Source organism: Alnus glutinosa, chromosome 5 (genome assembly GCF_958979055.1).
Source record: "Alnus glutinosa chromosome 5, dhAlnGlut1.1, whole genome shotgun sequence".
NCBI classification, from domain to species: domain Eukaryota; kingdom Viridiplantae; phylum Streptophyta; class Magnoliopsida; order Fagales; family Betulaceae; genus Alnus; species Alnus glutinosa.
This window is the reverse complement of record NC_084890.1, coordinates 33,253,339-33,268,566: the sequence shown is the minus strand read 5'-3', so window position 1 is coordinate 33,268,566 and position 15,228 is coordinate 33,253,339. Positions and strand designations below refer to the sequence as shown.

General features: G+C 40.8%; 1 protein-coding gene across 3 annotated transcripts in view; it reads left to right on the top strand.

The window, feature by feature from the left end:
• The window catches only part of LOC133867717 (uncharacterized), a 116,047-nt gene that overhangs the window by 26,552 nt on the left and 74,267 nt on the right, over positions 1 to 15,228 (top strand). For all 3 annotated transcript variants that reach the window (XM_062304484.1, XM_062304485.1, XM_062304483.1), the window contains 5 exons: positions 1,378 to 1,579; positions 7,888 to 7,956; positions 8,063 to 8,142; positions 11,138 to 11,287; positions 12,107 to 12,170. In XM_062304484.1, coding sequence (XP_062160468.1) covers positions 1,378 to 1,579; positions 7,888 to 7,956; positions 8,063 to 8,142; positions 11,138 to 11,287; positions 12,107 to 12,170 — 565 coding nt within the window. The remainder of the gene's footprint in view (positions 1 to 1,377; positions 1,580 to 7,887; positions 7,957 to 8,062; positions 8,143 to 11,137; positions 11,288 to 12,106; positions 12,171 to 15,228) is intronic.

The window sequence follows — 15,228 nt, the reverse complement described above, 5'->3', positions numbered from 1 at the left end:
TGATGTGAGAAATGAGACTCAGTTATTCATGCCTACAAGCTTTCAGCCCAACCAAGCACAGAGGAGCTTCTCTTCATGCTAGACTACAGTTTCTATTGCTGTGATATCTTCCAAGATCAAAGGGCTGTGCCATCTACTCTTATCACTCCTTTAGAGAGGACAGAAGAATGACCATAATTAGGCTCTGCAATAAACCATTGACAAACATAGATAGAAATCTGAAAATGAGAAATGGTTCTCGAGTCTGGCTTTCTCTTTTGATTTTCAAAGAAAGGAGAATTAATGATCTCAAAGTAAATGATTTCCTTGTATTGTTTTCTTCTTCCTCTTAGATGCCTTTCTTGTATACTTCCTGTGTACTTGATTGCGCTTTGCACTTTTTAATGATATTTCTCTTACTTATCAAAAAAGAAAAAAGAAAAAAGAAAAAAAAAACCTAAAGACAGATGTGATGCCAAATAGGTGTGGTACTGTACTCTCTCAAAGTTCATCTTTCAATGTTAATGTATGCTGGCCTATTGGTCTTGTTTACCTTCTTTAGAAGCCTTCAGATTCGAAAGTTCTTTGTTGTATAATTTAAGATTTTCTATGTTTAGCTTACTTGATCTCGTTGGAAAAAAATGGAAATCTGCAGGTGTGCTTAGGTTGATATAATATCTACTGCTTCTAAAGTCTTAAGATGCTGTTTACCTACTTTTGTTACTGAAGTCCGTTGATATAAGTCCTATTTCTGGAATTCCTGAATTTAGTTTTTAAATGCTTCACTAGAACTTTAGATTGCAATTCTTAGGCTCTGCTCTTGTACACCCCTTATGTACTTGAGTTTTCTCCTTTTTCTTTAATGAATGAGTTATTACTTGTTAGAGAAAATTAAGCAGTAGTATTCTGCTTGCTGCTATTGTGGTAACTGAATTTTCTACCCTTTGGGGAGGAAGTCGTGGCCTGTAAGTTTATGTTTGCAATTTCTCTCTCTCTCTCTCTCTCTCTCTCACACACACACACACACACAAATTGATTGATGAAGCTTGTGCCTGACTATAGCTATGTCCTTCAACATAAAGCTTAGAATGTTGGATCGGCAGTACTAGTTGGAAAAAGTGTTGATGAGACTCTTCCTATTTTTCAGATTTATATAGTGGTTAGCTTAGCTCTAGCTGCCACTTTTTTTGAGTTATAATTTTGATGCTATCTGATTTCTCATCAATCATTTCTTTCCTTTCCTTTTTTACTTTAAATCTTTCAAAGAGAATTTATTTATTTATTTTTAAATGAATAATCTTTCAAAAAGATTATGTACTGCAGAAAATATTTATATTTTGAAATGTGCTTAACATTAGTGTCAATTGGCAGTTAATTTTATCGTTCTCTAAATGCCAGGTCATATAGTGGATGGGCGAGGGTGGGCCAAGTCAACAAAATTGTAGAGATTTTGGGTTTGGAAATTTATTGTAGCACATTCCAAGGAACTATGGACTTCTCTGTGGAAAATGATGGGAACTCCAAATTATTGGGTAACAAAGGTTTTGAAGCAAAAAGTTATGACTTATTGGCACCTTGTGATGTGTCGTTGTCGCTTTTGGTATGCAATTTGATTCATAATCCTTCTTCTGCAACAAATTTTTCTTATCTTTATTATCATTTGAGCCTTAGTTGTAACTTCAACTTTATAAGATTCTTTCTTTGGCTTTCAAGATTGGTGGTCTAATGATTTGCTTATTGTTGGATAAGTTTCTTTTTAGATGGTGTTATATGTCTTTGCAGTCCAATTTTTTTATTTTTTTTTATTTTTTTTGTGCGTGTGTGGGTGCGCGCGCGCGCAATATCTGCAGTTGTTTGAGTAGCATGAATGATGTGAAGTTTTTGATTGGCATGACTGGCAGCCTATACAGGACTGTCTTTTTGTCTGTAATATTTCTGGTGTTTGTTGTAGGCAGCCTATGCAGGACACATAGTGAAGTTGGTGACCTAACTCGAAGTATTGCTGTCTTGATCTTAGCTTAATTTTTTTTTTTTTTTTGATAAATAATGTATATTCGTTCAAAGCACAGAGGGGCTCAACCCAAATACACAGGATGTATACCGGATAACCCCTAATCCATAGAGAAAGAAGAACATAAATCTAAAAAATCAGAAAGAGTAGAAACATACAAAGTATTCAACGTCACTCTCCAGGTATACAAGGTTTGTAACACTAACTTCTTCAAATTGAGCAAGCAATTCTCACAACTGTCAAAACTGTGTGCATTCCGTTCCTTCCATAGACACCACATCAAACACAGTGGAGCCATCCTCCATAACTACAACGCCATACGGTTGCCTATTTGCCCCTTCCAACTTCCCAACAACTTGCTCAGCCTTCAAGGCATAACCCACGCAACACCAAAAAGGTGTAAAAGCGCACTCCACAACTTAGTAGCAACCTCACAATGAAGGAATAAGTGATCGATGGACTCTCCACAAGTCTTACACATACAAAACCACACCATCACAATAATATTTCTCTTACGTAAGTTATCGAAAGTTAAGATATTTTCCTTAAGAGTTGCCATCCAAACAAAGAATGCCACTCTCGGAGCAACCTTAACTTTCCAAATAAGTGGTTGATGGACTCTCCACAATTCTTACACATACAACCTTAACTTTTCAAATGACTTCCTTTTTGATGGGATCCAACAAATTTTACCTACCTCATATCGCACATTGTGTGCAAAGCCATCCCACCCCCTCCTTATACATTTCCATACTCCCACTCCATAGGGTCCCCTTACCTCCTTAGAACACCAACCACCCCTCATACTACCATAATTGATGTCCACCACCTTCCTCCACAATGCATCCATTTCCATAGCAAACCTCCATAACCACTTACCCAGCAATGCTCGATTAAGCTGAAGCATGTTTCTCACCCATAACCCCCCTGAGTTTTTCAGAGTACATGCCTTTGACCAATTCTCCATATGAAACTTAATTCATCTCCAATACCTCTCTAAAGAAAATCCCTCTGAAGTTTTTCCAAACGATTAGCCACTCCCACTGGAATAGGGAAAATGGATAAATAATATGTGGGCAAGTTATAAAGAGTACTTTTGATCAAATTTAACCTCCCACCTTTTGATAAATACAACCTCTTCCACCCCGCCAATCTATTTTCCATATTTTCAATAATGCTACTCCAAATATTGGAAGCCTTAATGGAGAAGGAGAATGGGAAGCTCTTGCTCGAGTGAACGAAGACAACATGTCTTTGTTCAAATTCTTCGCTGCAAACTCTTCCGCACTCAAAACCACAGAAGCCTCTTGATCCTCATTTCATACACAATCCACTCACCTTCGAAACCTCCCCCCTTCCCTGAAGCCTCCTTGAACAACTTGTGTCTCTGGGACCAGGGTAGCTTGCGACACCATAGCTAGCGGCTATGTGAGTCGTCACGTGGTGGTGTAGTTGTCGCGTCCCCCTTTGGGGGTTGCCGTGTGAGGTTGGGGATGGAGAGTCGTTTCTTTGTGGAGGCTAAATCTTTCCTCTTCTCGGTAGTGAATGGGTCAAATGAGCTAAGGGTGGTGGAAATGAGGAAAGGATTTTCTGGGTCTCTTTTGTTGGGCTCGTGATGCGCTGCTTGGTTGGTTTCCATGGTGGAAGAGGTGTTGCATGATACTGTTTCTGAGGATTTCGTTAAATCCTATAGGGAGGGTTCGAAGGCGACAATCGTTCGTTAAATCCTATGTTTAAAGTCCTATTTTTTTTTTTATATCTCATAGATTGGGTTTTAGTCTATGTTCCTAATTTCTCCTATTTGAATCTTGTAGATCTTGTTAACTTTATAGATTGTAGACGCCTTTAGGGTGGTTTTCTTTCTTGTATACTCTTTGTGTATGAAGGATTTGCCTTTTCTCTTAATAAATTATTATTCATAAAAAAAAAGTGGCTGTTGTTAATTATGTGGTTTGGATAAGAGCGGGGTTGCACTTGGAATTTGAGATTTGATAGCTCTGTTCAAGATTGGGATGGCTATTCAGTTAAAGTTCTTTCACAACTTACGTATTGTGCACAAATGGGTGGTGTCAAGGAGGAAAATATGAGACTGATTTCAAAAGATTTGAAGTTGGGTGATCAGACGCAGCATTCTTTCCAATGGAAAAGAAAGTGGCCTGCTAGAACCACTTGTAAGGTCTTTTTTTTTTTTTTTTTTGTGGATAGATAATCAAGCACTTTTTATAAATAAAAAGCGTGAGACACCCCTAAATACACCAGAAGTATGCACAAGGACACCACAAAAAAAACAAGAAAAAAAAAAAGAAAAAAAGAAAGAAAGAGCAAAAGCAAAAGGAAAGAATTTGTTTGGACCATGGCTCTAGCTTGCAACTCAACTAATGATTACTTGTGAAAACATGGCATTAATCATTGTATTCTAACTTGGTGTTATGTGTCTTGTTAAATCAATAATGAAATGATTAAATTCACTTTTTTTCCCCCATGAATTTAGGTTTTTTGGATAAGTGGTAATGCAGCCACGTTTATAGAAGATGATATAGAGTTCAAACCCCGACTCTACCTCTCATTTAAAGTTGAAAACTTCTCATATTCCACCTACTTATCGGGGGAGAGTTTAGACCTACATGTGAGGGAAGTGTTAAAATAGTTAAGTGATTAAAAGAACCATATTCTTTTACATGGAAATGGAATCTTTGCTCCTTATTCTTTCTTTGTTATGCATTGGGTAAGGCCCGAATATATGGTTGATTTGTTGGCTTCTTGGGTAGAAAGTTTCAAAGGGAAATAGCCTAGTTGCCTTGGTAGTAATTCCTTCTTGTTTGATGTGGTGCATCTGGTTGGAGAGGAATAACAAGCACTTCATGGCACAGTGACTTCACGAAGAGATTAAAATGGGTTTTCTAAATGCCGTGTTCGAAGTCCATCCCTTGTTTCGATTCTCAGATTCTCTCTTATATTTCATGATGTCCTTAGCTTAATCTTATATGCAATTATCAATTTTTTTTGGTGTATGTCCTTTGGATATGGGCTGTGAGCCCTTTTGGGTGGTTTTTGATAAACTTTTAGTACTTAACAAAAAAAAGCCAAGACCATGTCATCATAAAGTAGTCATTTTTGTACATTTGGATCTCTTTGTTGTTTGGTATTTATTTATATTTTTGTTTCTGCTTTTGCTTCTTTTTTATCCTTTTTTTTTTTATTTATTATTTTTTTAATTTTTTTTCCCCCAAAGAAGTTTCATTTCTCATAGTATAGAAGCAAGGTCAATACATATATTCATAGAGTTTCGTGCTCTCTGACGCTCTCTAGCTTTCTCTCTTCTCTCTGGCCTAGCGGCGGCGTGTGAAAGCGCACCAAACTAGGAGTTTCCTACATTCCGCCTTCTAGACGCTTGGGTTCGGTGCGGGGTCAGAGTTTCGTGCTTCAGGCATTTTCTTGGATTGGCGCTAGTTAGTTCGTGTAGGGGAATCAGCCGGTGGGTCTTGCTTCCTAGTGGCTTTCTTCTCCGGCGACAATGCGAATCTCCTCTGGGTTGGTTTTTTGAGCTTGGGTGTGCCTTGAGTTGGAAAAGAGATTTCTTGTGGGGTCGAAATCCTTTGCCCTCTCAGTTTTGGAGGGGGCGTCGGTGTTGCGGATGGAGGAGAAGAGACAGGGCTTCTATTGCACGGTCGTCTTGAGCATCCAGTGCTCTGCTTGGTTTGTGTTGATGATGGAGACTCTCTTGGGTTTTCCTGGAGATCAAGAGTTCATTAAGTCTTTCAGGGAAGGGTCGAAGATTTTGATTGCCTGTAGAGGTGGAAATAAAGATGGCCGGTTCTTAAAGGCGATAGCTTATGGGTTGGGCGGTCGGAGAGGGATCATTCTGATCCCTGAAGGTCGTGGAGGATGGGGCTGGCACAACTTTTCCGGTGAGTTGAGAAAGGCTTCTGACTTTCTCTCTACTACGGTGGGTTGTGGGAGCGGTTCCTCGGATGCGACGGTAAACCAGGGTGGGAAGGAGGAAGGGGAAAGGTTGGGTTTAACCTTTGAAAGGATGGGGCCTTCGTTTGCGGCAGTGGTGAGGTCGGCTTCGGTTTCTGTTGCGAGGATGATGCCCATCGTGGGTGGTCGTCACCCAGGTTGAGGGCTCCATTGGAAGAGCCGTGTGCTCTTGGTCTCCTTCTGGTGATGAGTATTGCAGACCATGAGGCTCCGAGAACGGCGGTGGACTGCTCTGTGTCGGAGATCCCTCTGTTTGATCCAATGGACATGGGTGAGCCTCTTTGTCCCCTGGGTAAGCAACAAAATACAGCTAGTTTATCTGTACAAGGTGCGGTGGTTTCAGTTAGGTGGTCTCATTTGAATTTGAACTTGCGCATGTGGAGCAAAATGCTTGTCAGCTTCAATTTGGCTATGGGCCGGGTTGTTGGGAAACTTTTGGGTTGGTTTGCTGGTTCTGGTTTGGGCCTCAAGTGCAAAGGCTTTCGTTTCGGTCGGTTCTTGCTAAGAACCAAACCCAAAGTCACGCAACAGACAAAAGTTTCTGTGGGTGCGAGTCCAACGGTCGTCCTTCGGAGTTTTCTCCGGTCGGAGATGTCGTTGGCAGCAGAATTTGGGGTGGTTTTTGTGGCTGTGAACTTCTAGGAGTGGGTCGAGCCATCTGCTTCTCGATCCAACGGTCGAACCCGTCAAGCTGCCCTCCCCTTTTGTTTTTCCCCCTTGTCGGCTCCGGAGTTCCTGTCTCCAGTGACCCTGGATGTTCCTCCGACTCCGGTAAGGCCAACAGTGGGTTCTGATCCTTACGGTGCTCCTGCCCCTCTGCCAAGCAGCTTAGTTGGTGTTAGTGCTGGATTGACTCAACCTATCTTCCCTCTTCCTTCTCTCAGGGGCGGCTGAGTTGGGTGAGAAGATTCGTTCTTCTTTCCCCGTGTTGCAGATTTCTAAGCCTTTTCAAAGATACTACTGGAAGGCTAGGGAACTCAAGGAAGGTCATTCAGTGTAGTGGAATAAGGTGTTATTAGTAGATTTCGTGGCAGCTTTGAAGACGCCTATCTGTATTGCTAATAAGGAAACAGTTGCAGTGCCTCCTGTGAAGAATTTTGCGGGTTCTACGAAGAAGGTTTTCCTTCGGAAGGGGTTTCTCAACCCTTGCCTGGCTATGATAGCCCATTCGGCTTCTCTTTCTTCGCTTGTAGAGTTGGGTTCGCCTTTGCCTTGGGAGGTTAAGGATGTTGGGGTGGTAGGGCTTCCCTCCCCCCCGAGTTGTCGCATCATTCTTTCATCTGTAGAGGGCAATGGCTTTTCTCAATCTCAGGAATGGCCTGTTGGGTTTGATCATATTGGGGAGGTAGTTGTATGGGAGAAGGATGACGAATTTTGGGATGGGATGCGCTAGGATTGGGCGATGGATGGTGTTCATGGCAAGGAGTCCTTGGCAATCCTGGATGCCATGGAAGAAGAATTTCATTGGGACAAGAAGATAGCGCGCCAAAAGACCAAAGGCAAGAGGAAGCTTTTGAATTTGAAAAGCTCCATTAATTATTGCGATGTAAGTGCTCCCTCTAGGCGTTGGAAAGACAAGGCTCACATGATGTAGGGTTGTGTGCCTTCGTGGGTCTTGTGATTTTAGGGTTTTCGGATTTTAGGGTATAGTTCCTTGTTGGTTTTGATGGGTTCTTTCTGTGGGCTGTTTTTGGGTGCTCCTTTCGGGTTTAGGGTTTAGATCTTTGTAGGTTTAGTTGGGTTCTTTTTGTGGGTTAACTTTAGTTGTTCATGTGTATACTCCCTGTATACTTAGGGGCACCTTACGCTTTTTTTAATAAAACTTTTCTTACTAATAAAAAAAAAAAAAGTATAGAAACGATATATGATAATTGTTTTTTGTACTGAAGTTACTAATGTTTGTTTTCTTGTAATAGGTTAACAGATCAGGAAAGCTTGATTACAATGCTGCACAATATTCTCTCAGTGCTGAGTTAACTGGCTTGGTTAGTTAATTGTTCTGGCGGCATTTTCTTCATTAGAAAATGTTTATTATAGTTTGTTATCGGCCTGTCATATTTCATTGTAATATGCACTTTTTGATATTCATAGGTCATTTCCTTGAATGAGGTTCAGTTGCAGCAAATGTTGGTTTTGTGGGATTATTTAGGGACATGCCGATTGCGAGAGAAGTAAGTTCATTATTTTGTTTATATTATTTCCTCGATCATTTTTTTTTCTTTTCTTATAATATCATTGAGACGTTTAATATGGACCGTCTACTTGGTGTATTTTTTTTGGCCGGGGGGGAGCGGGTGGGGAGGATTTGATTTAGTAGACACCACGACAAAATATGTATGCTAATAATTAGTACATTTGCAATTTAGAAATTCACTTTATATGTATTCATTTCTATTCTTACATTCACAAATAAGTTAATTACTAAAACAAAAAAATTTACATCAAAGAGAGATGAAATTTATTTTGACTAGTGTTAAAACATTAATTAAATAATTGGTTCACAATTTTCTATCAACTTAAACTTTTGGAACAATTAGTGATTTGACATCGTATTAAATTAGTGGTCTTGAATTTAGACTCTGATTCCATAATTTGTCTTACATTTCAATCAAATGTTCTGTGTTATCTAATCTTACACATGAGAGGGGGATTAGAATATTAATTAAATGCTTAAATTCATCATTCCTGATAGGACAAAATTTTTTCTACATACTGGTTTGTAGGAAACTCGTACAAACCAGTCTCTAAAAGTGACATATATCCTTTAAACTATTAAAAAAACATGTGAGAAACACATTTTTTTTTTTTTTGATAAGTCATAAGTTGGTATTATTAAAAGCGTAAGGCGCCCCTTAATACACCGGCAGTATACAAGAGAACGCACCTAGCTAGAAAGAGAAAAACGAATTAAAAAACGGCGCAAGGCTCCCCTAGAAGCGACAACCTCACAACCGACCCGACAAGGAACAGACCACAAAACCACCCAACCCTAAGCCCCTAAACCCCTAAGCCCCTACACCCCGAAAAGACACATCGATCTTGAATCTGTCCCTCTATCAGTCGCCGAAACGGACTCCGGCCTAGGATAGATCTCAACCGAGGAAGCTGGACTCACGCCCACTTTATCTCCCACCGTTGACACCTTCACACCCCCAGGAAGAATCCGATACAGATCCAACCCAGAGAACATTTCAGTTTTCGTCTCCGGCAAGGTTGTCGGCGAACAGGAGACATTAGGTTTCCGCTCGATTCGGGTCACGCGAAAACCCACAGTTTTTCGAAATTTCCCTGACCCGGTAAAACGGCTCAGAACTCTCCCCACAGCCCGGCCCAAAGCCAAAAAAAAAACCGGACCCCAACTTGCGCCACGTCCGCAATTTCGAAGATTCAAATTTCAAATGAGAGCCCTTACCCTGCGGATCTTCGGTTTGGTCTTTGCCCGACAAAACAAGTCTGTGGGCCTCCAAAGAGAAGCAATCCACCGCCAATCTCGGAAAATCCTCTGCATGCCGCACCGCCGGAAGAAGATCGAATTCGCAAGGAGACGCCCACGAATCCCTTAACCCGGACTGACCATCACCCACTATGGGCATCTTCTTTGCAACAGTGGTTGAATCTGCCCTCACAACCTCCACAAAAGAAGGCCCCGTCCACTTTGGAGCCAAGCCCAGAGTCGGTCGTTCTTCCTCCAACACCTTCTTCTCCGACGTAGAAGAAGAGTCTAGCCTGCCACTCGCCGAAACTGAGACAGAAACGACAACCTTTCTCAACTCATCTGAAAATTTAAGCCATCCCCACCCTCCACGGCCCTCGGGGATGACAATGGATCCTTTCCGACCGCCCAACCCGAACATAGTCACCTCTAAGAAACGCCCAGCTCTATTCCCGCCTCTCCTAGCAATTAGAACCTTCGATCCTTCTCTTAATGACTTCACAAAAACTTGCTCTGTCTGGATACCCAACATCATTTCCAAAGTCGACGCAAGCCAATCGGCGCTCTGGACATTCAACAAGACCACACCCAGAAAATTTTTCCTTTTCTCCTCCACCCTCAACGTCGACGCCCCATCCAAAACCGAGAAGGTGAAAGCCTTCGACTCCACTAAAAAAACCTTATCCATCATCGACACCCCCAAGGACTAATACGACCAAGACCCAATAATCTACATCGCCGAAACGTAAGAAAATACCAAAGATCAAGTTACAGGACCAGACAGTAGGCTGAAAGAGATAGAAGCTAAGAGAGGATGGATGAAATGTCGAGCCCCTAGTTGGACGCGCTCTCACGCGCCGTCACTAGGGCAGGAAGAGAGAGAGAGAGAGAGAGAGAGGACATTTTTAAAAAGAATGAACTCTTCACCACTCAAACTCATGAACATGTGAGAAACACATGCTATTAAAAAAACGCGTGAGAAGCACATGCTATTAAAAAACATGTGTTTCTCACATACTAAGAGACATGTTACTTTTAGAGGCTGGTTTGTAGGAGTTTCCTATCTGGTTTGTAAGAAATTTGTGACATTTCCTATCGGTTTAAGCATTTGGGACAACTGGCCATTTAACAAAGAGGTTTCTAATCATGGAGAATATGGCAGAATTCTGACTGTTGGAAGTCACTATGTGGCGATTGGAGCACCTATTACAGTTTCTGCATTTGGAAGCTGTGAAACAATAACCTAAAATAATTGATAACTAATGGCAGGTAAGGGTTATTCTTTGCTGCTTGCAATAACTTCGAGAGACTGTTTTCGCCTTTTTTGTTTTTTTTTGGGCTCTTGTGGTATGGGAAGGCCATGAAATGGGAGCTTGATACATGTGGAGTTGATTAAGGATGGCCTCATTGTTGTACCCACCCCCCAATTGTTTGTTCTTTTCCCTTGTATATACATGCAGAGCAACATATGCACACAATTACAGTTTCTCATGTTTATATAGATAACCTGTGTCACAATTCAGCTAGCCTCATTTTCTGAATGCTTGAAGAGTTTTATCTTGGCAAAAGATAAGGATCGGGAAGTTGATTGTTGTTATTATTTTTTATTATTACTCTTGTAATTTCGGTTTTGGTAGCCACATTTGGATGAGACATTCTCAGTTGCAACTTGCGAGCATTAGTAACATCTGACGCTTAAAAATGGATATATTTGATATGTCTAAATAATGTAGGTATGGACGTTATCGTCCTTGGTGTAGTCCTTTATCAAGAAAACTCCAGGGATGGCAGATATTGTGGTGGCACTATGCTCAAGAATCTGTCTTATCAGATATTCGTAAGAAATTAAAGAAAACTTCGTGGAGATACTTTGGACAGCGACTGTAAGTATTTATTCTGTTGAGATGTAATGCCTTTCTAGACATTGAATTGCCAACAAACAAAGCTTTTGACTGATTTTTGTTATTATTTTGTACATTTTTAATACATAACAATTCACATGAACGCTTTGAGGGATTTTCTGTGGGGTGGTGCGCTGAATGCATTTAAACATCATCTTATGATTCGGGATGACTTGTGGAAGCTGGGGGTTTGGATGTTAAGAAGCTTCAATTGTCCAATAAGGCTTTGGTAGGTAATGATGATTTGGTTGGCATAGGTGTAGTGAAATATGGTGTCTCATGTGGTGCCTTGGAGAGAAAGAACTCAGAAACAATTGATGACTTGGAGCTTCTTTTGCCGATCCCATTTTTGGAAGTAATTTTTGGAATGGATGGGAAATTCTAACAATTAGTGTTTTTGTTAGAAGTTTCTGAATTTTTATAATCTTGGATGTTGATCTTTGGGCCTTTCTCTTGTATATAATCTGTATACTTGGGTAACACCCTTTCTTTCATAATTGATTTTATTTATTTAACCGAAAATGATAAAAAAGAATGAGAAAGTAGTCAGAAGAATAAGGAGATTCTGGATGTGTTTGGGGTCTTAATGATTTTGATAAAGTAGGTTTCTTTAGTATACTTCCTATGTCCTATGCATTCACCCTCTTCTTTTATAGTTTCCCCGACTTGTATATAATTCCACTAACTTACTAAAAACAATATAAATTCTACTTACATTTTAATCCTGTAAATTAAAATTTTATTGTTAAAAATCTTAATTTTATTTATTATTTTATTTATTATTTTTGTGCCTGAATGCAGAAATTATTGTCGGAAATATGTTAATTTATACAAGACTAAGCTGGACTATCTTCGACGAGAACAGGTGATGTTCTTCTTCCTTTATGAACACATATACAGCCTAACGAATGTGTGATATGCTTAAACTTTCTAGCAAAAAGAACATTTTGACTTGTGTTTCAAATCTTTTTCTCTTATCTATCCCCAATCTTCTCCTCTGTCAATGCGCCTCTAGTATTTCATTCCTTTTGGTTTGGGGTTGGGGTTTATGGCTGTAAGTGATAAATTTGAATGTCCTTTGAGTTTCAGTTTTCGAGTAGACCTTCGTGCTTTAGGATCGTTTCATAGTCTCTCGTTAGTTTGATTCTTCTCTGATATGGTGTCCTCGGTGTTTATCGGTTTTGGTCTCAAGTATGGGTTTTCTAAGTTGGTTTTACATAGAAGCTAAAAGCTTTCGAGTTCTCAGTCGAACAGGAGCATTTTGTTGCATAATGTCAAGAGAAGCAGAGGGGTCTCCCATGCAATGTTCATGCGCAAGGTCAGTGTGGAGTGGCTGTTGGATATTGTGGAAGCACTGGTCTAAGGGGAACGGTTGAAGGAGTTCTAAAAATCCTCTAGTTTCGGTAGCACAGCTTTCCTCGCGCAAAGGTGTTCGAATAACCCTAGGCCGTAATGGTTTTTCTTTGGCTTTCTTCTAGTCTTGTTGGGAGCTTCTTAAAAAAGATGTCATGAACATATTTCATGAATTCCATGCTCGGGGTAAGTTTGAAAAGTGCCTCGATGCCTCATTTATTGCCCTTATTCCCAAGAATGTTGGGGGATGGATATTAACGATTTTCGCTATATTAGTCTTGTGATCAGTGTTTACAAACATATCTCTAAAGCCCTACCTAACAGCTTGAAACCAATGTTGGAAAATGTCATTTCTAGGTATCATAATGCCTTGATCGGAAGGAGACAAATATTAGAGTCATTCCTTATTGCTAATGAATGTCTCAATAGCAGAATTAGATCAAGGGTCCTAGGTGTGCTTTGCCAACTGGATCTAGAAAAGGCTCACAGTCATGTTAATTGGGACTTCCTGTTGTAGCTGTTGAGAAGTTGTGGTTTCGGAGAAAGATGGCTAGATTGGCAGTACAGTGCAGGGGCCTAGAATTGATTGAAGTGAGTGGTAAGGTGGATGTTGTTACGTCTGATCTTGATTGTCGGGAGAAGGGTGAGGGGGTTAACAATTTAACCTTGATGACTAGCATAGAGGAGAATTTGGGGGATATTGAGTTGCTGGATGTTATGCCCTTGGCAGTCTTGGAGAAGGATTTAGGAGTTGAGGCATCGGATTGGGTGCTTGAGAGAATTGGTGGTTTTTGCAAAGTAGTTGGAATTTCTTGTCCAGGCCTTGAGGAGAAGATGATGGAATTATTCAATGACATTGAGGCACAGAGGTTTTCTGATAGAGTGGGTCATATCAATAATAGTAATATTACGGAGAACCGAGGACAACGTGAAGTGAAGAGGTTAGAGTGTTCGGTGAATTATGATGGGAAAGGAGGTCAATCGCTTAGGTCGACTAGGAAGGGGAGGGTAGGCAATGGTTTATGTTGAAGCCTAAGATAATTTCTTGGAATGTGCGGGGCATGAATGAGTTTGAGAAAAGAACGAAGATTAGGGGATTGTTGAGGGAATGGAAAGCAGACATTGTATGTTTACAAGAAACAAAAATGGAGTTAATTACCAGGGAGTTGGTTTATAGTGTTTGGGGCTGTCCTTATGTGGATTGGTTGTTTTTGGGCTCTAGAGGGGCTTCGGGAGGTATCTTGTTGATGTGGGATAGAAGAGTAGTTGAGAAGTTTGAAGAATATGTTGGGAGATATGTGGTAGCCTGTGCTTTTCGTAATGTGTCAGACAATTTTGAGTGGGGTTTTGCGGGTGTTTATGGGCCTAATGAAGATTGTGATAGAAAAGGCCTATGGGATGAAGTGGCGGGTTTGAGGAATATTTGGGAGATGCCGTGGTGTTTGGGGGGGGATTTTAACGTTGTCCGGTATCCGAGCGAAAGAGGGGGGGAAGGGAGATCTACCCAAGCTATGGTTGAGTTTTCCGAGTTCATTTTTGATCAGGCTCTCATTGATCTTCCTTTGGTTGGGGGGAGATCCACCTGGTCTAATTGCCGTTCGTGGTCCAGAATAGATCATTTTTTGCTGTCTCCAGATTGGGAGGAATATTTTCCTGAGGTTTCTCAAAGGCGTTTGCCTCGGCTTCTGTCGGATCATTATCCTTTGCTTTTGGACTGCGGCATCGGTAGACGAGGCAGGGGGTCTTTTAAGTTTGAGAATATGTGGTTGCAAGCTGATGGTTTTGAGGAGCTGGTAAAGGGTTGGTGGAGTTCCTATGGGTTTGAAGGTTCGCCTAGCTACGTATTCGCTCAGAAATTAAAAGCGTTGAAACTTGACCTTAGAAAATGGAATGAGGAAGTGTTTGGGAATGTAGGGGCTAATAAGAAGAAACTTGAGATAGAACTGTGCGAGCTGGATTTGATTGCAGAGGAGAGACCGTTATCTGATGTAGAAAAATTAAAGAGGGTAGAATCTTCTAGAAAGTTAGAGCAGCAGGTCCTTCTTGAAGAGGTCAGTTGGAGACAGAAATCCAGGGATCTGTGGTTAAAAGAGGGGGACAGCAACACGAAATTTTTTCACCGTGTGGCTAATTCGCATAGAAGACATAATATGATTGAGGCACTGGTGGTGGATGGTCAACTGACTGAGGATCGTGCAGTTATCAAAGATCACATTGTAGACTTCTACACGAAGCTTTATAGTGAGCAATATCAGTGGAGACCAAAGGTAGATGACTTATCTTTTTCCTACATTGAAGAAGTAGAAAGAATTTGGTTGGAACGTGAGTTTGAGGAAGATGAAATTTGGGCGGTTATTCAGAAGTTCAAAGGGGATAAGGCTCTTGGGCCTGATGGTTTCTCTATGGCTTTCTTTCAGAAGTGTTGGGAGATATTGAAGAATGATATTTTTGCGGTGCTTAAGGAGTTTTATTCTACCGGTAAATTTGAAAAGAGCCTTAATGCTACTTTTGTGTCGTTGATTCCAAAGAAGGCTGGAGCGGTGGATATTAAGGATTTTCGCCCTATCAGC